Here is a 22,308-nt window from a genome sequence, read left to right as displayed (position 1 = left end):
CCCCTGATGTCAACCCCTGATGTCAACCCCTGATGTCAACCCCTGATGTCAACCCCTGATGTCAACCCCTGATGTCAACCCCTGATGTCAACCCCTAATGTCAACCCCTAATGCAACCCCTGATGTCAACCCCTTATGTCAACCCCTAATATCAACCCCTAATGCAACCCCTGATGTCAACCCCTAATGTCAACCCCTAATGCCAACCCCTGATGTCAACCCCTGATGTCAACCCCTAATGTCAACCCCTAATGCAACCCCTGATGTCAACCCTTTATGTCAACCCCTGATGTCAACCCCTGATGTCAACCCCTGATGTCAACCCCTAATGTCAACCCCTAATGCCAACCCCTGATGCCAACCCCTGATGTCAACCCCTTATGCCAACCCCTGATGTCAACCCCCATTGTCAACCCCCAATGTCAACCCTGATGCCAACCCCTGATGTCAACCCCTTATGCCAACCCCTGATGCCAACCCCTGATGTCAACCCCTGATTTCAACCCCTGATGCCAACCCCTGATGTCAACCCCTGATGTCAACCCCCGATGTCAACCCCTATAACGGCATGTTACAAGGTCCCATTAATGTTAATTAGTAACACTCACCTGCAGTTAAGTAGAAAATCCACAATATGGCAGCCATTGTCCCATTAACTCTCTCTTCTCAATAGCAAAACAATAATATTTTCATAGCAAGTGACACAGTGCTTCACTTAACCCTTTACCCGACGTCCTGAATAGTAGGTTAATAAAATAATAAATGCATGGCTGTTAGGTATCTTGATGAGACTCATTATTAAATAATTAATTAATAAGATTATCATTAATTAATAATAATAGATTAATGATCCCATCATTAAATAATAATAATCAATTAATGAGCCATTACGAATGATAATTAAGATTATAAGTGCTGCTACAAAACGTTGACAAAATAATTGAATAAATTATTATGCCCAATTATAGTTTTGTAATTAAATGGAAAAATACAACGTATATATTTTCGTATAATCAGTTATATTTCTTTTCATACTCAGTGCATGAGACTTCAGCGCATACCTCCGACAAGTGTATATTAAAATCATCTATATATCTTATTATGTAATATTATAAATGTTTGATATTTTCCCCGTTAATATTAGCGATGTGTACTAATCATCACCAGCCGCACATGCGTGCATATTTTTAGATTATTCATTGCTTCTCTAATATTTTTTACCCTTATTATGAATTAATATAATGAATACGTTCGATTTTATTGTTAATGTTTGCTGTGAAGTAATCGATATTCGCGATATCTAAATTTAGTTCGAGAGTAATGAAATATGCACATGCATTTATCTTTTTCGATTAATATGGCCTACATTGCTATACATATATTATTATTTTTTATTATTAGTATATGTAATTTCCCTAATTACTATTCGCCGTACGCACTCATCGATATTCCCCTTAACGAATGTAGCCAATGCAGCTCAGGGAGGGAAGCGCCACGTCAGAGGGCGCCTGGGGCTATTTTGGTCATGTGAGGGTAGTGCCTTGTGAGGGTAGTGCTTTGTGAGGGTAGTGCTTTGTGAGGGTAGTGCATTGTGAGGGTAGTGCTTTGTGAGGGTAGTGCATTGTGAGGGTAGTGCATTGTGAGGGTAGTGCATTGTGAAGGATAATAAGTCTCACCTATCGTCGGTACCGCATATCTTACGTCAATGCTGTTCAATGCGCTTAATATCATTGTAGTCATGATGTCATCAAAATATCATTCATGTCTTAATATCAGAAAGACATCATTCGTGTTTCAATATCATTAGGTTACCATTAACGTAATGGAATGGTTAAGAAATCATTATACCGTCTAAATATCATAATGATAGAGCGGCTACAAACAGCACTCGGAAATAATCAATTAATTAATGAAATTATCTCTATTATAGCTTAATATTAACGTAATGCTACTTGCTGATTATTTTCGCAACGTATTATTTGATTATCTGAACCACCAGAAATCTGACGTTAAATCAACGTTTAATTAAATGTTTTTGGTCGAATTAACGCTAATTCAACGTTGTATCAAAGTCCATTGATAGGTGGGGGGGACAGTCACAGCATCGTGCCTTGCACTGTGCACCGTGCTGTCACTAGCAGGACTTGATCGGGGGACTTATGTTCCGCCCTCAATAATTATATTAATGATTGTCAATAACTAATTATTATTAGGAATTTAGAGAATTATAAGATAAATCAGAACAAGTTTCGTGGAGCGCGTGACGCTCACGTAACGTCGGGTGTGAATTCGTGTTTCATCGAATCAAGTTTGGCGGGAATTAATCATTCAGAATTGAAAAATGTAAATAATTTACGCATTATTTATTTATACTTTAAATTTATATCGCATTATTTATTTTCCAGTTATACACATCTCAAAAAATTTTTTACTTTCGTGCTCGTTTATTATAATTTTTTAGGATCATTGGGAGCAATGTCACTGAAACCCAGTCATGGCGAGGCCAGCTTCAGGAGACAAACCCTCCACACACCACGCGCCTCTCTGGCTGACTGAGCCTGGGTGGCAGGCGTCCCTCTTATATACTCTGCGGCGTCCCTGGCTGTTGTCATCATTGTGTCAGTTGTATGCTGTCATCATTGTGTCAGTTGTATGTTGTCAGCATTACGCCATGTTAGGTGTAATGATCTTGCGTACCGAGGTTCAAATAAAATTCTCTTTCAAAACTATTCATTTAAATTAGTGCTGATAAACACCAGTATATAAAATTAAAGTTAATTGTAGTACAGGAGCGGCAAGGCGCAGGTAACGGCTTGTTCTACGGTGACTCCCTCTGCAGTTGCTGAATTATACACACAAATCCCCACACGTCACCCAAAGGGAGCACAGCCGTGCACCACCAATTTTGTGCACAAATAATCCCTGAATCGAACTCCTTGGATATCTCCGGACATCCACCAATCAGCCGTGAACCACTCGGCTTTGTCTTCCTCCGGCCTCGCATAGAACCTGCCGTGCACCACCAGGCCGCGGATCGAATCTGACTCCCGGGCATCGTTAAATTACGTAATTTTACGTTCACCACAACTGAGGTTAGGTTTCAGATATCATAGTTCTGTTCCAAAATTTATCGTCTTTCGACAAGCGGCCGTTCGACCGAGAGCTGGTTCGACCCACGGCCTAGATACGGACGGCTTACATCCAGTTAATTGTGGTCTTCGGCAGGCGACCCCACCCAAAATAAAGTCCGCATAGAATACGCACAATGCTACGGGATCGGATTGTTAACCCGCTGTCTTACTCCTAAATTCAATGCGTTGGTTACTTTGATCTTTTTCTTCATTAACACTTTGACTCCGATTGCTTCATCTTGTACTATACATCTTGTACTGTTTTTAAACAGGGTTGCCAGACGGTAATTTTTTCCGGACTAAATCCGTGATTTAGTTTTTCTCAAATGCGTTGGCAGGATAAAATTTATGATAGGGGTACTTCCTAATTAAATTTTAAATACCGCAAAAGAAAAATAAATGTAATTTTCATAGCGGAACCTACAAATAAACTAGTTTATATCTAGTTATCGGCCTTTTTTGGCCTTTTTACAACACTTCTATTTAACTTCACTTCTTGTCAGTGTGTTTGTTTGTCTGTCTGTCTGTCTGCTACAAATCTTGTAATCGAAATTTAATACACTTCTACCTATCCTATCGATCTGAAATTTTGCACACTTGTGTAAAGTTTAAGACAATGCATGAATCAAATGTCAAAATAAATGATTTTAAAAATGGAATAAAATGTTTTTTTCCAATATTAAAAAAGTTGAAAAAATAATTTTGTCAGCTACAAATCTTATAACTGATATTTGACACACTTTTACCTGTCTAATTGATCTGAAATTTTGCACACTTGTGTGAAGTCAGAGGCAATACATGAATCAATTAACAGAATAAATAAGTTTGAAAATAAAATTATATAATAAAAAATTTATATATTAAAAAAATTGAAAAATTAATTTTTTTAATTTTCGGAAAATAGATGAGAAATTCATTGCACATCTGTAAGATTGGAGACACTGGATTCTTTGGAAGTGTTGTCTTTAAAAAGTAATTTTTAAACGTATATTATTTGTTCTCGGATTTGGCCGATTTAAGGCAACCTGAATTATGTACCACTACGACCTGGAGAAATACATTTTGTGGTACGCATATGTACCACTTCGAAGTCAACGTGTTAAGTTGTTTTAGAAATCCGAGAATATTTTGCCAAGACCCTACATCAGACAATGATTGACATTAACATCCAACATTCACAAGGCGATGGTGGTATAGTGGTGAGCATAGCTGCCTTCCAAGCAGTTGACCCGGGTTCGATTCCCGGCCATCGCAAAGCAATGTTTTAAAATCAGGGCCTATACTTCCAAAAAAAGTTAAGAGATCGCAAGTTCATGAGCCAATCATTGACGGCCTTTCAAGCAAGTCCACCAATCATTGACAAGAAAATAGAGCGTAAGTACCTACGTTCACTTAGCGAGTTTTGAAAGTATGACCCCAGAATTGTATACATCCTGACACGCTCGTTCAGCTCAGAGTCTGAGTTCATCCTACAAAGTTGATAATTGACATTTAAGAGAATTCCTGATTGAAGAATTGATGAGAGCCATACGGAGCATATGCTCATTCCTGGCTCAGGAAAGCCAAGTGTAGGAGTGTACAACTTTTGGTTCAAATAAATATAGTGCTGTCAATATAAATAAATATTGCTGATTGACGCTTGATTTAGAATGATAAATGTTGACAATTGTTGGCTGATAAATGTGCCAAATGCTAGAAATAACTATTGTTAATCATTCAATAATAAAATTCACTATATAGATAAATTACATATTACCGTGTACTTTGCGAATAATCCACTCTTAAAATTCTATTATTTATTATTAAAAAATTCAGGCAATTAAATTAATCAGTTAATTTTCCAACGGAAACATTGATGTATTTGGTGTCAAGCCCTGATTTATAACTGGAATATAAAAGATAGCCCAGTTAATTCTAAGGTTAAATCCTTAATAACATTTCAGTCTCCCGCGCCTGCCTGCCGTTCTATACTGCATGACGTCGCAGTCGCTGTTAAATGAAACCGGCTAATATTTGGTTGATTGTTCGAATATATCATCATATTGTAAGGATTTTACACAGTCGAGTTTTGAATTTTAAAAGTTTATTTAATTAATGAAAACAGAACAAGGAACATTGGGAGGAAGCAGCAACGGCGCATCCACATATAGTTGAGATTTTATTTATTTTGAATTCATTAAAAGGCTGCAAACTGCTCTTCTGGTAACAGCGTAGAAGTTAGGAAGGTTTTGGCACCAAAGCAGGCTTAGTTCCGAGCGGGGCAAAATACGAGGTCTTCAGGTCAAGTCTCCTTAGCGAAGTGAAGTAGTCATGACGCCAGACGACGTACACGTGACGTAAAAGAAATATCGTCGCAATGGGAAAAGGCGCATCCACTGCAGGACCCGAAACTTGAATGCCGATACTATAAAGAAATACAAATTTTATCAGACTTGCATAAGGATCGATCAGGCAAAACTAATGACACGATAATTTCAGGATTGGCACAAAGATATCAACACATTAAACCAACCTGAGGTTTTTAATGCCCAGTGAATTGATTAATTCTATTTGATGAAGCGAATGAAGAATTTAATTTTAGAAATCCAGAGGAAATCAGTAGGAGGAGTAGGAAGTTGGACGGAAGAAGACAGTAAGAATAGTTAGAGGTTTTACTGCGTGTTGAAAGAAGAATAAAGACTTAAATTAGGATGGCAAAAACCGTAACAGTATAATAAACTGCCGACGCAAATTGCACATGCCCATTTCTTGTAAATAGATTTATTTTAATACAATTTAATATAGATTTGATATATAGTTTGATATAAANGGGACACTAACCACTACCTGGGGACACCAACCACTCACCTGGGGGCACTAACCACGAACCCGGGGGTACTAACCACACATGGAGGCATCTTAAAATTTTTGTAACGAAATTTGGCAACTTCAGGGGAGCACAAAAATAACGAATTTGGCAACTTCAGGGGAGCAGAACTTCAGGAGTTAAACTTCACTGTAGCTGGTCGTACCATGGCATCCGCCGGCTCAACGCCTCGGAGCGGGACAGTACTGCATTTTCAAACTTCGAGAAAGATAGTTCTAGAAAGGATGACGTAGCAGCCGGCCGAAGCCGGCTACTGTCACGGGAGCTCAGCACAAGGAACCTCTTGCCTCAACAGTTAGAACAGAACTCCTCGTCTCCGAGTCGTCGTCGGATGTAACGTTGGACGTGTTCCGTCTATTTGCCCTCATTTGTCCGCACAGCTGGACAAAAAAAGACGACCGCACTGCGCGCAAAAATTAAATCATCTGATGCTTATGTAATTCTCGGTGAGAAATGTTAAATTTCTCACAATATGTATAGATATAATTTCAGTAAACAAGCGTAAACTTTACTCTTTTTAGGTTCACTAATAAAATTTCGGCATTGACTGTATAAATTATTGAACCCCTGCGCTGAAGATGAGAAGTTCGCAAGATTTCACACAGAGTTCGTGGGCTTCAATGGAGAAATGATATTCTACCATACTTGCGCTATAGCCTACGTTCTTGTGGGTTATTCCTACTTAGATTATCATTCAATCCGATTAAATATGAACTTTTCCGGATTGAGCTAAGCCTAACTCAATTTAATCTTTTTATTTGACATAAACGTAAACATTCTTCGGTTGCGCACAGGCTCTAAAGGAAATATTCCGCAACACCTGCGGTGGCTTCCTTTAGTTTGGGTTATTTCTACGGTTATATCAGTCAATACGGTTAAATTTGACAATTTCAAGATTGAGAATAGTATAACTCATTCAACCTTTTTTCAGGATAAGGAGAAGCGTAAATATTCTTTGATTGTCGGCCGGCTGCAGAAGCAATATCGCGCCTCTCAGCCGCGCCGCCTTAAGAGTCCGGTTCAAGAGGCGTCTAGTGTTGACGCGCCTCCGCGGGGCGACAAAGTTGCGGCGCTCAATGGACGCCATTTGCACCAACTTCCTGGCTGATGGAGCTGGCACTTCTGACAGCCGCTTAGTGCTGACACTTCTGACAGCCGCTTAGTGCTGACACTTCTGACAGCCGCTTAGTGCTGACACTTCTGACAGCCGCTTATAGCGCTGGCACTTCTGACAGCCGCTTAGTGCTGACACTTCTGACAGCCGCTTATAGCGCTGGCACTTCTGACAGCCGCTTAGTGCTGGCACTTCTGACAGCCGCTTAGTGCTGGCACTTTTGACAGCCTCTTAGTTGGTGCTGGCACTTGTGACAGCAACTTTTCACTGTCGGTTGCAAAATTTCCAAGCCGACGGTGTTGATGGTAATGTTCTGTGGTTTATCTTAACAAGTTCTCCGTTAGTTTAGACAGAAACCCGTCAACCCATAGTGACAGACAGACCGCTCTGTGAGCTTAAATTGGGTTCCGATACCAGAGCAACTGGATCAAAGACGAGTCTAAGTGACGCGGAATACGCTTCGGGAACTGTGATATTTTTGTATTGCACTAAGAGGATTAATTGAGATTTTCTCCAAATCCAAACCAAATTTTCTCTCTTGTGTGGACCTTCCTTACCCAGTCTGGACCATTAAAATGGCATTGACTTGCTACGTGCAGTAAGTGTGTCACTATTTAGACAGTACAACCAATTTATTTTCCAGTAAGTGTGTCACTATTTAGACAGTATAACCAATTCATGTTCCAGTTTGTGTGTTATTATTTGACCCATTCATTTTTCTGAGAGTAAATCCTAGTTGGGACTCGTGGTCATTTACCTGTACTGAATGATGACTCACTTATGTCTCCCTGTACTGAATGATGACTCACTTATTTCTCCCTGTACTGAATGATGACTCACTTATTTCTCCCTGTACTGAATGATGACTCACTTATGTCTCCCTGTACTGAATGATGACTCACTTATGTCTCCCTGTACCGAATGCTGACTCACTTATGTCCCTCTGTATCGAATGATGACTCACCGTGAAGGTTGGGACTGGAAGAGGGTTAGTGTTCAGTAGGGTTAATTAGGGCTCAAAAACGTTCAACTCGAAACGAAATTTTTTTTTGCGTACTGCTGATCGAATTTAGACCGGGAAATAGATAAATGAGATATAAATTCAACTATTTCGACATCAGCACTCCTATTTCTTCATGTGGATGTGCCCTATTCACGACAAATTCCTCTGAGACGATCGCCGGTAACGAGACTGTGAGTGGTCCATTGATTTGCTCAGTCATCGTTTGTATTTAAAGAGTGAAATATAATTAACAGACCGTTATAAAGCACTGATAAGCTAGTCTATTGTTTGTTGTCACTCAGAGAACTGAGTGAGACTGTCCAACAGCGCTGCTCTTACTCCCCTTGTATGGTCATTTTATCTCATTGTGACTCGACACAAGGGGGGTATCAGTGCTACGTCCGCTCTCTGCTCGTGCAGCTGGTAAGAAAGTGTGTCAAAATTTGAACAAAATTACCCATTCACTTATATGAGTGTTGGGTTAATTCAGACAGTGGCTAAGACGCGGCCCAATAAATAAATATTTTCTTCCAATAGTCCGTCTTGTAAGTGTTACGTGATTTTAGGGTTAAAATAAAAGAGATGTTTCCAAGAATAAAACTGGGCGGTTCATCAGGATAGTTACGTTCAAATTAATGCGTAGAGGACTCGTGGATAAATCTTGCGGATGGCGACGGCGCAATCAACGCCACTGCAAAACTTGCCTCGAAAGTTAGGCCAGACAGGCGAACCATTAGCACGTCACTCGTCCTTACCGACGCAAAGCGGAATTCATTACGGGGAATTTCTGTGAAAATTCTGCGGCGAATTCGGAAAATTCAGAGGAAAAGTCGGGAATAAAAGTTGATGGATATCAGCCTGCGACGCTCGGTTATTTTAATGCAAGTAGAATAGAATAGAAGTGTCGGCGTTGAAGAAATAGGCCCATGGATGTGTAGGATGTGAGGACAATTTTACAATTAACAGGAATGTTATCAGTTAGAAGTTTATCGTGAAATCTGCTGTGGATGGAGTCCAGTGAGTGATGGTGAATGTTATCGCGTTTTTAAGCAGTGGACCGAATTGTGAATAACGTCGTGAATTTCATTGGGAATTCAGCCTCGAAAATTGTTGTGAATGCTACGCGAATTTTACTTCTCTCTTGTGTTTATATTTTCGCCATACAAAATATAGTGACGGAATTTTCACGTATTAGAAGAAGCGAGTGAATTTAGCCTCGTTTAGGCTTGGCTCGGATCTGGGCTTGCGGCGGGTCTTGAAAATACAAGGAATTTGGGGACGTTATTTTGGGCTTGGGGATTAGCTGCTTAGAGGAGTAGGGTGTAGGAAGTGGGGGCTGGAGGGGGAAGAAGTAATGACATGAGGCATGGATGGTAAGTGATGAGGAGGTAGGGAGAGAAAATCTTGAGGGAAGTGGGGAACCGGGGGTAAGCGAGGACTAATGGCGAATAGGACTAGACAGGAGGAGATAGTTGAGGGGCAGAGAGGGACAAGGAGGGAGTATGAGTGAGAAGGGGCTAGAGAGGAGAGGACAGTTAATTGAGGGGAAAGAGAGACTATAGGTAGCAGTAGAAGTTAAAAGGAACTGGAGAGAAGTCTATAGGTAGAAGTAGAGGTGACGTAAGTTAAGATAACAGAAAGTTGATGTCCTGAAATTCATCGTGAAGACATTCGGGATCACCGACTTTAAAGAGCATCATATACCTCTCAAGAACTCGAATCCAAATTAACTAACTAATTTTAAATCTAACTAACTAATTAACTAACTAATTTTGAAAGTACCTAAATGACTGCGGAAAATGTAATATAAATCTTCAATGCCGGATTTTTCATTTGCAAATGCATTAAACAATAAATGTTATTTGTCCATCAAGTATTTCTTACGAAAAGATAGAATTTCATTAGCGCACACAATTCCATGTGCCACAGCTTTCATTTTATAGCAGTCCCATGTATCTGATAACAAAATATTGATACCGGTGTATGTACATCAAGAGTTAGATTCTGTTTATTTTTCAATTATTAGATCAAAACCGTATATTCTCGACCGTGACAGGACTCGAACCTGCAATCTTCGGATCCGAAGTCCGACGCCTTCTCCATTAGGCCACACGGCCAATGATGTAATAAAATTCTTCATCGATCTCTGACCAATTGCATTTAAATATTATTGAAGCGAATTTATTATATCGTTATATTGTATTTTACTGTTAAATTGATTAGAATTGGTTCCATTCCATTGTCTCGGAATGACTATGATATGTCATACGTAAAAGCTATTAAAAACATCTAGCTTAATTGAACAGGATCGTTTGAAAAGTTGCACTTTCTTGTTTTCACCATAAATATTACAACTTGTGTGCTTTTGCAAACGTGTCTTAGACGTTTTGATCATTTCCTTGCATATTTTAGACGCTAATGCACCTCTCCGATACTTTGACGGCCGGTCTCGCGACCAGTCTCCAAGTCTTATTGGGCCTAAAATACCACAATAATGAACGCGGTTCGATGTAAATTTGCACACGTGTTCAATAGGATCTAACGGTGATGTTTAGGTTGTGATCGTTTTTTTTTATTTCGCCTTCGTTTCCAAGTTAAACGGAAAAAACTGTGCAATTGAACAGGTGATGTATATTATGCTCACTGCGAATTCAATACAATATGAACGTATTACTCGCAAACGAAAGTGAAATAAGTGACCACGAACTAAACATTACATTTAGGTCCTATTGAACATGTGTGCAAATTTTCATTGAGCTGCCTTGATTAATTTCCGAGCTCCGAGTAAGAACGCCTTCAAGTCCAACAGCTATCTCAAACAATTGTCAGCTATGGAAAGATCGAGTTTGAATCGGCAACATGCCATGGGCCTCTATCTTCAGTACAGAAATTTCTATTCTATTTTAATCTAATTTGGGATATATTTTAGGCTCACTACAAATTTTACAATCAGCTGCAAAACTGTCGGTCGTTTCTCCTTACAGCCGTATAACTCCCAAATGATGGTGAAATCGAAAAAATGTGTGAAACATCTCTCCAAATTAAATTACATAAGTTATGTATCGTTATTTGATCTCTACATAATTTTTTCTTCCGCTGGCAGCGTTGTGCTCATAAAATACTATTTAGCGTTGATTTGAAAATACCTAAACATATTTGGAGGTTTTAATACTGATTCTTCTTTATTGTCAGACAGCGGATGCCGATGTATCATTATATTTTATTTCTAACATTTAGGTTTATTATAACGATTTGATTATTAGAAAAAGCACGGATGTTAAGATCTAAACTGCGCATGCAACTTAATTAATGTATGCTTCCTTTTACCCTATAATCTGGTTATTTGAATAAATATAAATACAATATAAGCAGCATTATAATAACGAAACAAGTTATCATGAATTTGAAATGATATTTTCAAATTCATTTATAGTATCACTATTTCATGTCTATCTGTGGACGGTCTCCCATATTACAATTAGTCAATTCCGAATTCTTTCTGGCAACATTCACACCGCCACCCCTACCCCTCTATTGCCTTGTTGTTGTTTCGAGTGTTAGGTACGTATTTTGTTCGTAAATTTGATTTATTATTTTAAAAGTGAATTGGGTAAAGTTTTTAATTATGTGATTAAATTATTCTTGTGATGTATCAGTTGAATGGAATAATTTTTTTGTTTCATAGCACTGTTCTTATTAACTGAAGAAACTTTGTTTATTCAGAAAAGTTGAAGGTTGTCGTATTGAGAATGTGTTTTTGATACTCTCATTACTCTGCTGCAATGTGATAACTGATAAATATTGCTGTTTCGAAGCTAATTTGAATAATTTTTTTTGGATATACCTAGAAACTATAAGCTAAAATCTAAGTGTGGCAAAATGCAAGTGCTTGTTGCTCACATCATCACATGGCATGGACTGCATTTCCTTTTTGAGCCATGTTTATATCAGGGGACGACTGAAATAACCCAGCATTGCCCAATAGGCCTACCAGCATAATTTTCATACTTCACCCCGTGCCATAGTGACAAACCAGAGATTTTTTAGAATCAGTTCATTTTTAATTTTCTCATTTACCCAAGATTTAAACCAAGTTCTTATGTATGATGATGCTGGTATCCAGGATACTTTACTGGTCTACTTATAGGACTCAAAAATGAACTTGAGGGAGAGTCTAAAAAACTCTGCTTTGCCACTATGCCCCGTGCGCAAGCATGCTGCAGAGCAAATTAGCCAACATGATTGAAAAGCCACATGAAAGCCACAGGGACTAAATTCCTTCATGGATGCAAACCAGCAAGCCAATGACCTGCAAGCCGCCAAAACAATGGTCGTAACCCACACGCTAAACCCCAAAATATTTCTATTCCATGCAGCCTAGCCATAGTGGCAAAGCAGAGAGTTTTTTAGACTCTTCTTCAAGTTCAATTTCAAGTCCTATAAGTAGAGCAGAAAAGTATCATGGATACCAGCATCATCATACATAAGATTTTGGCCTAAATCTTGGGTAAATGAGGAAATTAAAAATGAACTGATTCTAAAAAATCACTGGTTTGCCACTATGAGCCTAGCCCCTTCCCCACTTTTGATAAAGAACGCCCTGCGCCACACTGCTACCTCTCCAGCCTGTCCGTTCTTCTGGAGGCTAAACCTCCACGCTTACCCCCTGCTCCCCCTCCTTTCGGTACGCCCTGCGCCACACTGCTACCTCTCCAGCCTGTCCGTTCTTCTGGAGGCTAAACCTCCACGCTTACCCCCTGCTCCCCCTCCTTTTGGTACCAGCTTGCAGAAGAAGTTTAACCAAACCTAACCTAACCTAACCTAACCCCTTTGCCATAGTGGCTAAGCAGAGAGTTTTTTAGACTCTCCCTCAAGTTCATTTTTGAGTCCTATAAGTAGACCAGTAAAGTATCCTGGATACCAGCATTATCGTACTTAAGAAATTGTTTTAAATCTTGAGTAAATGAGAAATTAAAAATGAACTGATTCTAAAAAAGCCCTGGTTTGCCACTATGCCCTTCACAGTATCGCGGAAAGGTGGAGAGAATGGGGTAAGTGTGGAGGTAGAGGATGCTGGTGAGCGTTAGGGCTGGGCTTACGCCTGCGAAGTGGGTAAGGTGATGCGATTGAGGCATTGCTTGTTTCAAGCTGGTGTGGCGAAATGAGGCAAGTAAGAACAGCTGCTTGCAGCAGCTTAGGTATTAGACTGACTATTTCTATTGCATGTAGAGGGTTGGCATTGGCTTTTGGGCTGATTTAAGAGTCAAATTTTTGGGCTACGGCAGTGCTCCCTATATCAGTATATGAATAGCTTTCCCACCATTTCTTCGAGAAATGGCTTTCTTGTGCTCAGGTTTCCGGCTATCTAGATGCATTATTAGAATGTTAGCAAAAGGGTATTATCAAATTTTGATCATGGAATACAGCATTTCAATTTAGGTACCTATTAAAAAATTTTGAAAGGCAGGAATCATGACTGACATGACAGCCTCTGACTCACTGACTCAGCATGTAGGTAATTCAAACTTCAAAATCGAAGCAGGTTTTGAAAATTCCCTCATATGAGAATATCAACTCTAGCTCCCTATAATTACAGAATATAACATTTTTTCTTTACTTGAGTATGAATGTGGCATGGTGCTGGTCTGCTGGACATTGGTTGACTTGCCTTACTGAGTACTGACTAACCTCAGGATAGAATAAAACCTTGGAAAAACCCCATAACACAAGCTGGAAAATTTCCTTATTACTTGAATCTTTTAGCTAGTACAATCTGGTTGGGAACAGTCATAGTTTTTTCTGAAATTGTGTGGCTTTAATATCATGTAGCCAAGCCTAGTCAGTACTAGTGTCCCCTGGCTTTCTGTAGATCTGAAATCTCAGGGCTCCAATGAGTCCAAATGTCCAATATAAAATATTTTTGTTTGATTGAAAAAATCATGGTTCACAAACAACATGGTTCAGAAAATTTTCGGCTTTGGCAGTACTTAGTACTACGACTCGAGGCCCCTGCCATAATATCCTCCATAATGAGTTGACTTGAAACATTTTCTTTTAGATTGCATAGGAAATAGTTTTGGTTGTGTCAGACTGCATTTTCACATTTTCAGTTGCCTGTAAAGTAAAAACAAATGTTCTTGTTGCTGTTACTAGGGTAAAATTGGCAATTTGGACTTTGGAGTAACATGTGTACTGGACTTTGTTAATAAGTTTGTGGCTCATAAATGACTCTTCATGGCCAGGGCAAGGAATTAACAGCTCAAAGAAATGCAATCATGTTGCAAATTCATATAAGTAACCGCGGCTTTTGAAATCCAGTTGCGGTTCAGAGAGTACACGTTTTCTTCACTAGCAGCCTAGCAGGCATGGAATATATCTACTTGGTAGCCGTGACTGAATTTTTGGAGCTGTGGTTTTATGAATTTGCCAGGAATGCCAGCCATGATTCCATTTCTTCAAGTCGTGATTTAATTTCTTTGAACCTAAATTAGATATCTCAGCTATTAAAAGCCATTTAAGAGCCGGCAGCTGCAAACTTTTTTACTAAGTCCTCTGCGCGTGTTACCCCTAATCTAATTTAACCCTAAAAACAGTCAACACTAACATTTGTTTTCACTTGAGTGGCAATTGATCATGTGATAATGCAGTCTGACTGCTCTGACATGACCGCAACTATGCGATCTATAAGGAAATGTTTTAGGTTGACTTGTTGTTTTGTTGTGCAGGATATTTTGGCAGGATTGTTGGAATGGTGTGGATTGTGGAAGTTGGAAATTTTATGAAATGACAAGTTTGCAGAGTGCAAACTGATTTTTTCAATCAAACAAAAATACATGCCATTAAAGCCACAAGATTTCATACCTACTGAAATTATAGGATATTAAAGCCGTAATATTCCCCCCCCCCCCAAAATAGGACTTTTCCAGCCCTGCTCACTAGGCTGCAATTGCAAAATTATATTTTAAATAAGTTTGAAATCTTATAGCACGATCAGACACATTTCAAGAGCTGATTCATCAAGCAGGAATCTTGATTCCTCCAAAAATGATAGAAATTATTGGTTTGTGGCTCAAAAGGTAGCTACTGTAAAATGGGGTAACTTTGACCACTTTATTTTTTCAGATGATGCCAATTTTTTACTAGACTTAAAAACTTAACTTAACTTAACTTAAAAAAACTAAAAAAACTTAAACTTAAATTGAAACGTGCAAAATACAGGTCTATATTCCAGCTTTATTCACCATAAATTGCTGGCTCCTGCCTCTCATAGTTTTGATGTAATTTCAAAAAAAGTTATGGTCTTTGTTACCTCAGCTCTTGTGGTTTCTTTGACTGGGCGGTAAAATCAATTTTATTTTTTGGTAAAATAACTCCAAATAACTCCAGGCTTTGGTGCATTGTAGTAGAACTCTTCTAGTTACATATGCAAAAGACAAATCTTAGGAAAGTGTCATAGTTTGCAAATGGGGGGGCGCCACCTCCCAATGGGCAAAATGTGACCACCTAATGGTAGCCGTGACAGGATAACATTGACCGGTTTGGAAATGAAGGTAAAATTACCATATATAAGACTCAGTAGAGTCTGAAACATAAAGAAAAAACATTAATAGGTGTATCAAATATAAAATATGTTATATAGGTACCTATGGTAATTTTAACTTAATTTCCAAGCCGGTCAATGTTACCCCGTCACGGCTGCCATTAGGTGGTCAAAGTTCCCCCATTTGGGGGCGGCGCCCCCATTTGCAAACTATGACACTTTCCTAAAATTTGTCATTTGCATATGTAACTAGAAGAGTTCTACTACAATGCATCAAAACCTGGAGTTATTTTACCAAAAAATACAAAAATTGGAGGGGGTACTCCAACAGGCTTTGAATAATAGCTATTTTTCGTGGGTCACATTATTAATTTTTTAACCTATTAGATATACAAACTTTTTAAATCTTTCTATTGTGTTACGTACCCTCAGTATTAGGCCTTTGATGGCCATTGACAAAAATTTTCTATGTCAAATCGTTTTTGAGTTTTGGGGTTTTTTGTTAAAAAAACGAAAAGTGGTCAAAGTTACCCCACCGGTCAAAGTAACCCCATTTTACGGTACATATCATGCCTGCCTAGGGCCTCTACACAGGCACTAGGCAATGCCCATAAGGCCATAACTTTTCTGAAAGATACAGCAGAAGCTACAAATGAACTTGGAAAAATGCATGTGTGCTTGCTGTCAATTTGACCAGTTTTTATTGCCCTTGCCTAATTTACTTGCTAAAAATTGTCCACTTTTTGCCAGCAAGTCTTGAAAAGTGCCAATTAATGGTAGTTTAACCTGTAATTTTTCTGCCTGATATTCTGGATTGGGCTAATTCAAAGGAGGAGACTGGAGAGTGCAATGCCTCTGATAGAATCAAAAGAACCTCCTTTTCCTGGAATAGAAACTCAAAGAAGGAAAGATGGATTTATTTTTCTTTTTAATGAGCTCTCAATTCATTGAACCTGTATCAATGTATACCAAGTTTATGAATGGTGCACTCAAGGGGCCTAGAAAATTATTGCAATTAAATTAATCATTATGCTACCATACATTTATTGGCTTGAAAGAGCGACATATCGTAAAATGGGGTAACTTAGACCACTTTTTTTATAAATGATGACATTTTTTTACTAGCTAAATTAAACTTGAATTGAAACATGTCTAAGTTACTCCATTTGGGGGCGGCGCCCCCATTTGCAAACTATGACACTTTCCTAAAATTTGTCATTTGCATATGTAACTAGAAGAGTTCTATTGCAATGCATCAAAACCTGGAGTTATTTTACCAAAAAATAAATAAAAAAATGAAGAGGGTACTCTGACAGACTGTAAATAATTAGCTTCTTTTTCATGGGTCACATTTTAAATTTTTTAACCTATTAGATACGCAAACTTTTTAAATCTTTCTACTGTGTTATGTAGCCTCAGTATTAGGCCTTTAATGCCCATTGACAAAATTTTTCTATGTCAAATAGTTTTTGAGTTTTGAGCGTTTTTGTTAAAAAAGGAAAGTGGTCTAAGTTACCACGCCGGTCTAAGTTACCCCATTTTACGGTATCTAAGTTAATGGCATTGTCAACTTTTTTGTATTCAAAATTGGCCAAATTCATTAGTATTGTAGATAATTTTATGACTATTCAATTTATTCAGATTTAAGGTAGATTCAGGTCTGAAATTGCTATTTGTATTATCAAAATTGTACATGTGTTAAGAAATCCCCTCTGCCACATTCATTGTATTATTTCATGTATTATCAATATTGACCAATTATTTTGTATAAGCTGTGTCCCTGATTAATTGTTCTTTACGAAATTGGATTTGTTACCAGGTGTGAAAAATATCCCAACAATTTCTGCATTGATTACTATTGACCAAAGTCTTTAGTCACAGCAATAAGAACAAAATTTAATTCTCAGAGCATGCATGAAAAGAGAGCATACTGTTTCATTAACAATTTTATTTCATAGCAATTCATCTAGTAGGAAAATAGCAGATTCAAAAAACAAGAGTGAAAATTTTCCCACTGATTGTCCATTGTGGAATATCAGACAAAAGTTTCCTAAAATTGCAGGCATAAATAATCACTTCATGGCAATTTTTTAAAATCGCAGGTTAAAATATGCCTCTTTTCACTTATTTTTCACTGAATAAATTGGTACAAGTCCACTAAAACGGGCAAAATTAGCCAGATTCACAGGCATTTTTGCCTAATTCATGGGTGGTGATTTTCCTTTTAGGCTTCATACTGACAGTTTACTGCTCCACAGTGATATGTTTTCAGTAATTTAGGCATTTTGCAGCTTTATCTACTTAGGCCATAATGCTGGTGGAGTTTTATTCACTGCTTTAGGCTACATGATCATGGGTGAATCATATAAACAGGCAAATTTCTTGTACAGTTTACTAATTGTTGGTAATTATTACCTAAATGCAATGGTAAAAAAGTAGCTGTCAATACCACCATGCTCCTACCAACTCACACTAACATTTATCCTGCTTGCAGTTAATACGCAGTCACCATGGGTGCGTACAAGTACATGCAGGAGCTGTACCGCAAGAAGCAGAGCGATGTGATGAGGTTCATCCTGCGTGTGCGCACGTGGAACCTGCGTCACCTCAACACCCTGCACAGAGCCCCCCAGTCCACACGCCCTGAGAAGGCCAGGCGACTCGGATACAAGCACAAGCAAGGTACAACATTTTTTCTTGGTTAAATCTATATCGTGTTGAAGCCTAATGTTCTCAATTTTATTTTACCATTCCAGCTTGCACTTGTTTCTTCACAATCTGCTAGATATAGTAAGTGCTTAACACTCGTTTGTTTTTACAATTATAATGTTTATTCCTCTTTATGGGGTGCATACCTGTGATGGAAAACCTGAAAAGTTGTATACAAGTTTGGAAAATTAAAAGTCGTGAGGCTGGAAAATTGCAAGCCATATAAAGGTGACTTGTACAACTCACAATTTTCCTGACTTGTATATGACTTATAATTTTCCAGACTCATATACGACTTTCCAGGTTTCCCACTCACCGTCTTTATATTAGATTTCTAGCTATAGGTTTGCAGCAATTTTGGCCATATGGCCTTACCTCCTTGCGATTGCAACTTTAAATGTATTATTTTTCATGTTTCAATTTATTTTAATTGATGCAAACCAGGAACATTTTCAGAGTGCTTTTGCTACTCTGTGACATACGCCTGGCAGAGCAAAAGTTCCTTGTCACTCTGGCTGGCTGTTGCTGTTGGCTTGTAGACAGAACTAACAAGTAAATAATCCTCTAATTATTATTGTGTTGCTGCATGAAGGTAGCAAACGAATATTCATGGCATTTTCACTATGATAATTTTCAGGGGGAAATTTGACAACCCTGCCAATTTGCCAAAGCACTTCCAAACCCATTCCATCAGCTATTCCATGTTCCTCAGTTGTTTCTGAGGCATGAGGATTACAGTATTTGCTATGTATGCTCAATTTCCAGTAATATAAAATCCATACAGTGTTGGTATATAAATCGTTTACTGTATTTTAAGAGAGTAGCCATACCAAAATATAATTCTAATTCCTAACTTAATTTAAATGTAATGATAATGTTGACAATGGCTTCTTGTTATCTTTTCATGAGAAAGCTATGTATACGATGCAGTATTCAATGGGTTCTAATGACCCATTTAATGACATGCTAGTAAATGTTTTGACCATAGTCTGAATTAAGGTAATTAGAGCACCCAGACTCTAATTACAGGTCGGTCAGTGGCCGCTCTGTGCCGAAAGTCTGGTACAGCAATCCTGCTCCTGCCAATATATTGCTCGTGGTTATGCCGAGCTCATGGCGGCTCATACAATCAATAATTCTATGTGATATTAATTGGTCTCGAGTCCTGTAAGTATGATTATTTCTCCGTTGGTATTTTAATTTAAATTCATCACGTGACTAGACTTTCAAGAAAGATGATTTGTATGCTTCTAAACATTGTAGTTTTTTTGGTTATCTAGAGTTAGGAGGCGAATGCTTTGGGATGTGCTGGTGTAGAGGGCACCTAGAGATTAAATAGTGGTGCCAGGAGAGTTATGGGTTGGTGCTAGTTGAGGGACTGCACCAAGGCGTTGTTTGTTAGTCTTATACAATATTAAGGTGGTTACATTGACAATTCTATTGTTGCCCCGGTAACTGGACCAGGGGCTTCAGTATTTTGCTCACGAGTTTTGATGTTCCCTGTCGTCAAGTACCATGAAACAATTCAGTGTATAACTGCAGGAAAAGCTGACCGTGTAGAAGGAAGCTCTGGTATCTGTAAGATGATTTGCTTCATGTAATTTGGTCATGTGCTTCTCTTTCATAGTTCATGCCTGTACCACGTACCTGAATGGCTATATTTGTGTTACTGTTTCTTGCCCTGATAACCTTTTAAACCAAAGTATTTCTTAGGTTAAAAATGGCCTATAACTTCATTTGCCTCAATTTTAATTTGTCGAATTGTAGAGTTTATATTCTATGTATTTTTGTAATTAATTTTTCTGTAGTTGAAGTATGGTACATGATGGGAGCTGTTGATGTCTGCGATGTGAGCTGTTGATGTACGTGATGTGAGCTGTTGATGTACGCGATGTGAGCTGTTGATGTACGTGATGTGAGCTGTTGATGTACGCGATGTGAGCTGTTGATGTACGCGATGTGAGCTGTTGATGTACGCGATGTGAGCTGTTGATGTCTGCGATGTGAGCTGTTGATGTGCGTGATGTGAGCTGTTGATGTGCGTGATGTGAGCTGTTGATGTACGTGATGTGAGCTGTTGATGTACGCTGCAGGTACCCGCGTTGTTTCTCTTACAATTAACGAGCTCTCCAAAAGTAACTGAAATTTGAAGCTGGGTTTCCTGGGTTAAGCTTTAGTTACAAGTGAATTTATTATTATTGAAGTTTATAGATCTCAAGTTTCTGAATAATATGAGGATGTAATCAAGATTTTTAGTGAGCGTTTTTTTTCTCTTTCAGGCTTCGTGATTTACCGCGTGCGTGTGCGCCGCGGTGGTCGCAAGCGTCAGGTGGCGAAGGGTTGCACCTACGGCAAGCCCCGCAGCCACGGAGTCAACGAGCTCAAGCCCACCCGCAACCACCAGAGCATTGCTGAGGTATGCTGCGTGTTGCGTGTGTGGCTGCGTGTTGCGTATGCGGCTACGTGTGTGGCTGCGTGTTGAGTATGCGGCTACGTGTGTGGCTGCGTGTTGCGTATGCGGCTACGTGTGTGGCTGCGTGTTGCGTATGCGGCTACGTGTGTGGCTGCGTGTTGCGTATGCGGCTACGTGTGTGGCTGCGTGTTGCGTATGCGACTACTTGTGTGGCTGCGTGTTGCTACGTGTGTGGCTGCATGTTGCGTGTGTGGCTGCGTGTTGCGTATGCGACTACGTGTGTGGCTGCGTGTTGCTACGGGTGTGGCTGCGTGTTGCTACGTGTGTGGCTGCGTGTTGCGTGGGTGGCTGCGTGTTGCGTGGAATGTTTCTATTCTTCCATTGTTATGTGTCCGTGTGCTTCGCGCAGTATATGTTGCCGTATCACATTCATAATTGAATCGCGCCTCTATACACCTGGATGCGTTCCTGCATCCTTCTTACCGAATTGAAGCTTGTCTGTTCAAACTCATAAGTTTTTATCCTATAAGTTACCAATTGAGTTTTCAATCAAGAGGTCAAACGGAATAAAATTAGCTAATGACTTAGTCACCATCTTTCATGTTTATAGAATATATTTAATCGAATTTGGTCAAGCATTGACACGCGTCACTCCGTTTATGTTTCATTAAGTTTCTATTGGTAAAGTTGTTAACCTCTGCACGGTTGTCAGGAGCGCGCAGGGAAGCGCATCGCATCGCTGTCGGTGCTAAACTCGTACTGGATCGCGCAAGACTCGACGTACAAGTACTACGAGGTCATCATGATTGACAGGGCACACAAGGCTGTGCGCAGGTATGTTCAGCTCCCGCATGTACTGTTTAATCTGCCTTTATATTCTACTAATTGTAGTTCTCGAGAAGATGCCGCTGGTGCCCTCCAGTTGATCTCGCTAATTGTCAATAGTTTTGTAGAACTTTTTTGTACCTTATTTAACATGAACATAAATTGCAGTGTATTGACATAACATTCATCTCGTATCCCTTGTAACGATTCCGGCTTGGAGTTATGATCGGGCAGACACGAATCAAGTTTGCCTTCTCTAATTTTGCTACTTGCTAATAATTATTATTATTATGTATTAAGGGACGTCAATCGTCCTACGCCAACGGTCCACATTTTAGTCACTCGCTGATCGATTCCTCCCCCGTTGTTCCCTAGCTTCTCATTCCCCAATTCCCTCGCTTCTGTTACTCATTTAATCATCCAGTGTGCATACCCCCCCCTTACGCTGCCCCGTATACTCAACATCATCCCCCCACCCAGGGACCCCGCCATCAACTGGATCGTGTCAAGCAAGCACAACCACCGTGAGTTGCGTGGCCTGACCAGCGCTGGCAAGAAGCATCGCGGTCTGGGCAAGGGCTTCAAGTACAACAAGACCATCGGTGGCTCCCGCGCCGCTGCATGGAAGAGGAGGAACACCTTGTCGCTGCGAAGAAGGCGTTAGAGGAAGCCAACCATCTCCTCATAATAAAGATCTTCTCGTGGAA

At 39.4% G+C, this 22,308-nt stretch overlaps 1 protein-coding gene and 2 non-coding genes across 4 annotated transcripts; 2 read left to right on the top strand and 1 right to left on the bottom strand.

The window, feature by feature from the left end:
* The first annotated feature begins 4,313 nt into the window (after positions 1–4,313).
* Trnag-ucc lies at positions 4,314–4,385 on the top strand. Its single transcript has one exon. It is a non-coding gene; the product is annotated as a tRNA-Gly (tRNA).
* Positions 4,386–10,158: 5,773 nt separating this feature from the next.
* Positions 10,159–10,231, bottom strand: Trnar-ucg. Its single transcript has one exon. It is a non-coding gene; the product is annotated as a tRNA-Arg (tRNA).
* A 1,369-nt stretch (positions 10,232–11,600) lies between these two features.
* Positions 11,601–22,308, top strand: LOC108667312 (60S ribosomal protein L15). Of its 2 annotated transcripts, none has more exons than XM_018154332.2 (5): positions 11,601–11,675; positions 18,149–18,336; positions 20,643–20,779; positions 21,489–21,610; positions 22,082–22,308. In XM_018154332.2, the coding sequence occupies exons 2-5, from the start codon at positions 18,165–18,167 to the stop codon at positions 22,263–22,265; spliced, it is 615 nt and encodes a 204-aa protein (XP_018009821.1). In that variant the 5' UTR covers positions 11,601–11,675; positions 18,149–18,164; the 3' UTR covers positions 22,266–22,308. The 2 variants fall into 2 exon arrangements, with proteins under 2 accessions (XP_018009821.1, XP_047741405.1); XM_047885449.1 differs by lacking the exon at positions 11,601–11,675 and adding an exon at positions 11,702–11,724.

The sequence above is a fragment of the Hyalella azteca genome, unplaced genomic scaffold, assembly GCF_000764305.2.
Source record: "Hyalella azteca isolate HAZT.00-mixed unplaced genomic scaffold, Hazt_2.0.2 contig17970, whole genome shotgun sequence".
Taxonomy (NCBI): domain Eukaryota; kingdom Metazoa; phylum Arthropoda; class Malacostraca; order Amphipoda; family Hyalellidae; genus Hyalella; species Hyalella azteca.
This window is presented reverse-complemented; position numbering and strand designations above follow the sequence as displayed.

Bases quoted from the DNA above. Each gene is read 5' to 3' on its own strand.
- LOC108667312 (XM_018154332.2), top strand. From the start codon at position 18,165: ATGGGTGCGTACAAGTACATGCAGGAGCTGTACCGCAAGAAGCAGAGC. The intron at 18,337-20,642 runs GTACAACATTTT...TTTCTCTTTCAG, and splicing joins CGGATACAAGCACAAGCAAG to GCTTCGTGATTTACCGCGTG. The intron at 21,611-22,081 runs GTATGTTCAGCT...CCCCCCACCCAG, and splicing joins GCACACAAGGCTGTGCGCAG to GGACCCCGCCATCAACTGGA.